The following is an 8,054-nucleotide window of genomic DNA, read 5'->3' as shown; positions in this document are numbered from 1 at the left end:
TTGACCAAAGTCAACTTTAGCAATATTAATATCAAAATTCTTCAAATTTTTCACAAAGTTCACATATTTCAACATAAAAGCTTTCTGGCTTCGCGCCCGAACTGCGCACGCAAATCGAGGCAACTAAAAACGAGGTTTTCAAGGCCTCGGAAGCACGAAAATAGGAAGAAGTCCGGTGATGACCCCTTTGGGTCGTCACACTCTACAAGTTGAAAGCAATGAAACATTTCCATACTAAGTTTCAAGTATTGAAGCATTTCCATATATGAAAAAAAGAAAACATTTCCATACAAGTTTCAAGTATACAAAGATCAAGAGCAAAAATAAATCAAATACTCAAGGCGTTCCAAATCAAACTTACTTGTTCGTGGCTTTTGATCCATAATTATTGTTCATGACAGTCATCAAATTAGTTCTTCTCTTTTATTGTTGATCCAATGGCTTGATAGCTTGATCTTGAGTTTAAGTTCTTCTCTTAGAGAAGCTCTACAGCTTGCGACATTCATTGTGTACTAATTTGTTACATGATTTTTCTTGTCTTGAAGCAAGTTTTACTAACCCAATGGCGCAGACACCTACTAGGTTGAGGCATAGTTTCACATGCACGATTTTTTGTCACAGGCATATTGCGATAGTAATACAAATTTAAATTAATTATCGAATCATAGCAATACATAAGTGAGGAATGACGGGTAATATGCCCATTGTTCTGCTACAAAAAGGACAAGAGACTCAATATGATTCGCATCAATCATTTCCCTCGGTGGTGTTTGAGTTTCAGGCAAACATCTTTTGCTCATTGGCTAGAACTCAAAGCAAATAGTAACGTTTGCTGCTGGTGCCTGTTTTGAGCCACATCCAGCAAAATTTTACATGATTCCTAACTGCTATCATTAAATCCACTGGCTTCGTCGTGCAGCCCATTTTAAGGTTGGATGTAGTACTGGCAAAATAGGAAATTATGACCTCAAATAACCAGAATGCAGCACCGACCTCAAATAACCAGATTAGCACATAATGACCCCATCGGCACCAACTTAGATCATCTTCGACTGCCCCGTTGTCATTTCTCCATCTCCTCCTGAATATGACCGTCTGCATTAAAAGATGATGTTGGATAAAACATTGATGACCACTCAAATATTACCAAGTCCAAGCCAGCAACAAAATCTAAACTCTAACCAGGAAGTCCAACAGCCAAGTTCGCCTGCTGATCCGCATCACAGTTTGATTCCTGACCAAAAGAGAGTTGAAAAGTTTTACATCTCCAAAAATAGCAAGGGAAGAACAAGGTAATTGACCAAACCATAGTGAGGGCTCTAATCCAAATTTGGTGCTATTATATAATCAATTTGTGATTGATAGAGTGAAACAAGCATATAAACCAAGAACAAAGGGGTAGAGAAGATTTTTTAGGTTACCCGAAGAACATGAATGATGCGGAAAGAAAGAAACCTATCCTTCAGTTGTTTTGCCTGCTGAAATAGCGTAGAGATGTTTTGATTTTTAACCTTCCACAGACCCTGGATCTGTTCGGAAGGATATACAATTTAATGAATCAAAACAAAGCAGATAAAAGAAAAGAATAAAATAAGAATTCTAACTATAAAATAAACTCTGATGACACCACTGCAAAAAACCTTGTCAAAAGACCAACTTTAGAAGCTATAATAAACATCTCGGAGATATGACTAAGCTCGTCAGAGACTTTAAAGAGTTCATAGAGAAAACAATTGTATGTTGATTATTTTTCCCACTAAGAGAATCTTCTTGAATGGACAAGAACTATTTGCCAGCTTCTACATTTTCCCTCTCTATCTTTAGCCAGCAGCAAAAGGAATCACTCTTTTCGGGGTTTGTCCAACTCAGCCAATTTACTGTAAACTCTAGATCAATGGCATTGTCATTAAAGCATGCAGCCACTATTTGTCTAGGAACATCTGTTAAGATTTCCCATTGCCTTGAGATACTCAAACCAGGTCGTCTTGCACTAGGTAAAACTGAACACTGATGACGGAGACCTGATTGATTCCCCCATTACCAAACTTACCAAACTTCATTCTTTTTCAACTGAGAGTCTTTAGTTGGATCGCAAGTTAATCACTACTACCTTATGCTAGAAGGTTCATTTACATTATAAAAGCTCTATCCTATAGAAACAAAAGAACTACATTGAAGTGACTTGCGAAATGGGCCCACGGTCGAAAAAAATTGTAAGACCTCTTTATCCTATAGAAACAAAAGAACTACATCGAAGTGACTTGAGAAATGGGTTCATGGCTCGAAAAAATTGTCAAGACTTCCTTGACCTTTTTTTAATTAACCGTGGTATCTGGGCTAACCTGCATGCACCTCGACTAATTCCATCCAGTACCTACTACCTCCCACCACCTCCCACCAGCACAGAGATACCCGGTAATTCTATCCACCAAAGCTTTGGATATATGAGAAGAAATCACCTAGTGTTTTTGCCTCCGCTGGGATTTGCACCTGAGACCTTATGGTTCTCAATCCTCTTCATTGACCATTACGTCACACCCTTAGATGCCCTCCTTGACCTTAAAATATGCATATAAGGATCCCCATTCATATAACTGAAGTTGAAAGAACGAAGAAAACTTTGCTTGACGTACAATTCCAAGTACATGTTTGATTGTGCAGAGACACAAAGGAGAAAAGTAGATATCAAGAAATAAGAAGAAGAAATACAAGAATAAACAAATACTATGGGCAACGGACCTGCATACAAACAAGTTTGGAGTCACCCTGAGCACGAATACTTGTAAACCCTTTGCTATGTGCATATTTCAAACCCAAGATAAAGCCTCGATATTCAGCAACACTGGTTGTTGCTATTCCTAAACCTTCACGCAGCCTACAAATCTATTAATCAGAAAGTTATAATATAAGTACGACGAGAATAAGAAAAAGGAAATACAAATCCAAGAAAAGTAATTATTACCAAACTTCCGTCATCTGCTCGTACTACAGCTCCTGCACCAGCTTGTCCCGGATTTCCTTTCGAAGCACCATCAAATTCAAGAGTACAAGATCGCTGCTGAGAATAACCACGATCAGGTTCTTTCCATCCCAACACCATAAACCATCAAGAAAATTTATAAGAGATCGACCTGATAGTTGGCCGCAAATTCACCATAAATTCATTAAATTAAGATTTATTAGCTTCACCGACTTCCCATTGAGTATAAAGACAATTCATTTTGTTAATTAGATATACTGAAAGCATTTATGTTTTACAATTAGCTATCATCTTAACAGCCACTCACACCAGATGATAGAGCTTGGTCACCCTTAGGAAGATCTAACTTGATATGCTTTCTTAGGGAATCATTTGAAATAACTGCTGATCCATTAGCATCCTGCAAATAAACATGCCAATAAACAAGACAGATTCCAGTACTGTGGCAAGCCAAACACGTTATGCAGGGCGGGAATAACAAGAAATTAGTATTTCTTTTTTTTTTTTTGGTAAGAAATGTAAGTAAGTAGTACTTTTTTCATCAGTCTAAGTACTAATAGAACTACTTTGAGCCAAAAATTTACATAATATATCCAAGAGCCAGATAGTAGAATGCAGTACAGCAACAAAATACCATTGAAATTATACAGTTTGACAATCGCAACTCTATGTACTTCGCATACAAAAAGATGTCAGAATTCATCAAATTATACTACTTCCGTTTCAAAAAGATTGTCTTAGTTTGACTTGGCACAAACTTAATAAAGAAGGGAAGACTTTTGAGATATGTGGTCTTAAATAAGCCACAACAATTGTGTGGCCGTAAAACTTTTGAAACTTGTGGTCTGAAACTTGCCATAGCATTTGTGTGGCTATAAATGCTTCCTATTAAGGAAATATTGAAAGGTGCCAATCATTTTGGAACAGACTAATAAGAAACTAGTGCCAATCTTTTTGAAACAGAGGGAGTAACATTTGAACAACCTAAATATGTTCTCTATCAACCAATAGGTGGTAACAGTTCCTCCCTAATGCTTAATGCAAACTTCGCGATAAAGTCTTTCGGTTAAGGTAAGAACACTAATCACCCAGCTAAACATCCAAACGGCAGCTCCATTAAAGAAAAGACAATGGTTATCCATCTAGTTCATTTAAACTACTCACACTCCCGAAAATTCATCCTAAGTATTTGTTTCGAGGAAAAAGGTTTCTCATCTAGTTATTAAACCTATCCTGCACTCCTGAAAGTTCAGGACTATAGCTCTTAATTATCTTTTTCACTAACCAGACTAGTAATAGAAAATCTTTTTTATTATGACGACAAATCCGTCTAGGGTCAACACTTAGGACAACTGCAGACCAGTAATAGGAAAGTTTTTATCCATATTTGAGGTGCCCTTGAAAATGTTAGTCAATCAAGGGGGAAAGTTCAAGTCAGAAAGAAATAAAAGGGACATCAAAAGATGTTAACACATTTTCATATTTTTTTCCCCCATTTCACCATTTTTCTGTTTTATCAAAGCACAGACGTGGTGAACTGGGATCATCCAGTCATCTAATGAAAATACTTGATACACAGGTCACACATAATTCCAGATCTCCACAATGCTATTAAACCAGAGGACAGAAATGTTTGTCAATTTATGTGGGAGAAAACAGGAAGAAGGATACTAATATCTCTTGTTTATTCTTCCTTCTATGTTATTGATGTCTCTCATCCAAATAACTTATTGCTATAACGAGAAAAGACACCTTTTGCTACAAACATTATTTTCAGATCTCTAGCTACATTTACTAGGATGTGGCTCTTTGTAATGAAGTTCAATCTTATAAGTGCAATACCCTACACGAGTTCATTAAGATAAAGAAAAAAACAAAGATAACAACAGCTGCAAAAATTTGTTGACAAGCTACTTTTCTTATAAGCCACTCAGCATGACCAAATTTTATTTTATAAAAATACCACTACTTGTATTTTTGAATTTTTTTATAAGCATCCAGCATGACCTATTTTTGTGTTTGTTCACACAAATACAACATCTGTGGAGATCTGTAGACAAATTACTACTGCTACTGCTATATCGAAATATTACTACACCAGCTGCAGAAACCTGCTAACAAACTACTACTATTCCGTTTAAATACATCTAGCTCATCAATAGGTGCTTTATGGGAGACTTTCAACCTAATTAGATAATCATTGTCTTCAAAAAAGGGCTACCAAGACATAATAGAAAAACAACTATAGTTCACTCACAATGGATTAGTATAAAATTTTCAAATTGAAAATGCAGATCTACTTTAGGAAAGGAAAATGCCTTCCAGCTGAATAAGTAGATTTCTCGTGTAAGTTGTAGTTGCTCCGACACGGCAGTTTATGTGCCGCACCCGTATTGACACGACACTAGTATGGGTGGGGGTATGGGATCCGAACCTGATCTAGTCAAATAATTTTGGGTACTTCAACCACGACGGATGGAAACATTTGAAACGAGATAAAATTTGATAACCGAAATCAGAACAAAAACTAGGGTAAATTTGAAGAAAATAGCAATACCTTACCTAGGAAATCAACCCTTTACTTATCTACAACTTGAAAAAACGACTTTACAAGCTATACATAAGTATTTCACAAAATTTCTCATAATTAATATATATATATATATATATATATATATATATATATATATTTGGAAGTATATAAAGTAAGTTATCATCTTACCTTGGATGTTACATATATTGAAGATCATGAACAACTAGTGCAAAGAGGGTTGGAAGGTTTAGAAGCTAAGGAATTGAAAAAAATAATGTTTCGTCGAAAGTCGACAAGTTGGGAATGTGATAACATATACTTTAGGGTGAGACTAAGGTTCTTAACTTGATAAGAAGGTTATGTTATGAGTTTTGGCGGTTGCATGATAATCGTGTGTTACGTTTAAAATCAAGTGAGTTGTGGAACAAAAGTCGATGAAAGTCATCACAAGTTACATTCATAAGTTTTACTGAAATCTTTGGTCGAATGTAACTGCAATTTTCTCCCATATACATAGAATTATGGGGTGTTCCACCCATCACATTGAAGCTCTATTAGTCTACTTTCTAACGCATTAAACTATTTGTCGATACAACATTGGAATTGAGAGATATTCACGTTTTTGCGAGACTGCGCAGACTGGTAGGTCACAAGTAGGTGCATCACCTACTTACCAAAAGGAGAGGCGTCAATTAAAAGCTCCAAGGTCGGCCAAAGAGACCTTTTAATGGCTGATTTCCTATATATATATATATATATATATATATATATATATATATATTATTTTTATTTTTTGAATTATTTTTAGCCGGATCCCTGCACCCGTATACGTACTAGGATCTGTATCCCCAAATCTTAGAATTTACATCTCGAAGGATCCGATCTCTAGATCTGCACCCTTGTCGGATACCCGCACCCGTGTCCGAGCAACTTAGAATTTAGACCATTGATTATTGCATCTTAAAGAACATTCAGCAAACAAACCCCTAGTGTTACAAGCAGCCTTTATATCCAGAGAGGTGCAAATAGAAGAATGTATTCACTTCCTTGGATAACCAAAAACTGTTGGCACATTAAGTTAACTCTCACTGTGTGGTACAAGAATGAGATATACTTCAAAAGCAACTGCTGCAAACACCGACCGACTTGCAATAACCTAATATAGCCCTAACTTACCGTATATTCTGACCACATTGCTTCCTGTGACCTCTTCTTCGGCATATGCTCAGGCGCTCCACTTTTGGAAGAAGATGGCTGCTGCAAAAGATTTAGTGCTAATAAACTTCTATGACCGATTCAAAAGGAAAAAGAGGAAAGGGCAGACATGTGCCATTTCTGGTAAATGGTCATCACATACTTTCCTATTACAATCAGCTTGTTCGCTATGGACTTGTTATCACGAACAGTGCTCAGAAGAAGAAAAGATAAACTAGATACAGCGAGAGGAGAGAGAAAAATCATATAGCAAATTAGAGAGACGTAAGCATCTTTCAGCAATCTTTATAAGTACTACTGAAAACAGGAGTATTCACATCAATAAGTAGGAAATTCAACTTATATCGAGTACAAGATAATTATTGAATCGGCTGCATTTAGAGATGATCTTTGATAATATTGACTATGCAGAAGAATAGAAATATAGTATCTGTAGTGTACCACGTATAATGTAATTTACAGAAGCTCACACTTCCTCCCTGTACCATTTGTTCATATAGTATGGAAACAGCACAAAATTTGTAATCTTTTCCTTAATAAGGGGATCAGTGAGGACCTGAGGTGACAAGTCTTCATCCTTCTGTATCATAAAGGCAGAAACTGAGTTTTAAATTTAGAGTATTCCAATGCAAACAACATGGTGAGACTTCACCAACTCTGCTAAGGACAGCAAGCATTAAACTTTTTCTCTATGCAACAAAATCAGCCAGAGAATCATGGTTTTACTTCCAAAGATGAATTGCAATGAATACATCAGGATTCTATCTTTTCTCTTTTGGTTTTGTCTCTATTTTAGGTTTCTTTTTTATAGGTGGTATGAACTCTATCATAAGTGGAAAGGAGAGTTTTTAGTAATCAAGTAGTTTTCACAAGGAACAAACATGTTATTGGTCTTACATCAACCACACAATAGGATCCACAAGTCAAAATTTGGATCAGACGGATCAAATTTAACTGTTTCCTTCATTTTTCCTTTTTCTTTTTCTTTTGGAAATCTTGTGTGTCATCCTGGAAAGAGAAAGGTATCCTGAATAAGGTTGTCCAAAAGTTCTGAGATGAAATACCTTATAAAAGATAAATAGACAGCTTTTGCACACAAAATAGTACAATGTCTAACCTGAAAAGGGCATGGTACTAGAGTCCCAAAGAGACCTTCAGTCAGATCTGCAGCTCTGATAGAATAAAGTGCATGTTTAAGCCCACAAGATAGAAGATATTCCTCTGTGTCCTTTGGCATGGAGTAGCCTTTATACACACTAACCGGAGGATCACATATCTGCCAAAAGGGGGGGGGGGGGGTGGGGGGGACACGTGTACTAACACGAC

The 8,054-nt window shown here is 36.4% G+C and overlaps 1 protein-coding gene across 6 annotated transcripts in view; it reads right to left on the bottom strand.

Annotated features, from left to right (window-relative positions):
* Nucleotides 1-626: 626 nt before the first annotated feature.
* The window catches only part of LOC109243108, a 10,287-nt gene continuing 2,859 nt past the window's right edge, over nucleotides 627-8,054 (bottom strand). For 3 of the 6 annotated variants that reach the window (XM_019410001.1, XM_019410003.1, XM_019410002.1), the window contains 8 exons: nucleotides 7,846-8,004; nucleotides 6,690-6,770; nucleotides 3,288-3,380; nucleotides 2,963-3,058; nucleotides 2,740-2,883; nucleotides 1,422-1,529; nucleotides 1,183-1,234; nucleotides 627-1,095 (listed from right to left, as the gene is read on the bottom strand). In XM_019410001.1, coding sequence (XP_019265546.1) covers nucleotides 1,064-1,095; nucleotides 1,183-1,234; nucleotides 1,422-1,529; nucleotides 2,740-2,883; nucleotides 2,963-3,058; nucleotides 3,288-3,380; nucleotides 6,690-6,770; nucleotides 7,846-8,004 — 765 coding nt within the window. In that variant the 3' untranslated portion in view covers nucleotides 627-1,063. The remainder of the gene's footprint in view (nucleotides 1,096-1,182; nucleotides 1,235-1,421; nucleotides 1,530-2,739; nucleotides 2,884-2,962; nucleotides 3,059-3,287; nucleotides 3,381-6,689; nucleotides 6,771-7,845; nucleotides 8,005-8,054) is intronic. The other 3 variants (XM_019410005.1, XM_019410004.1, XM_019410006.1) reach the window with 3 other exon arrangements.

Source organism: Nicotiana attenuata, unplaced genomic scaffold (assembly GCF_001879085.1).
Source record: "Nicotiana attenuata strain UT unplaced genomic scaffold, NIATTr2, whole genome shotgun sequence".
NCBI classification, from domain to species: domain Eukaryota; kingdom Viridiplantae; phylum Streptophyta; class Magnoliopsida; order Solanales; family Solanaceae; genus Nicotiana; species Nicotiana attenuata.
Note: the sequence above shows the minus strand (reverse complement) of the source record. Positions and strands in the feature narration are given on the sequence as shown.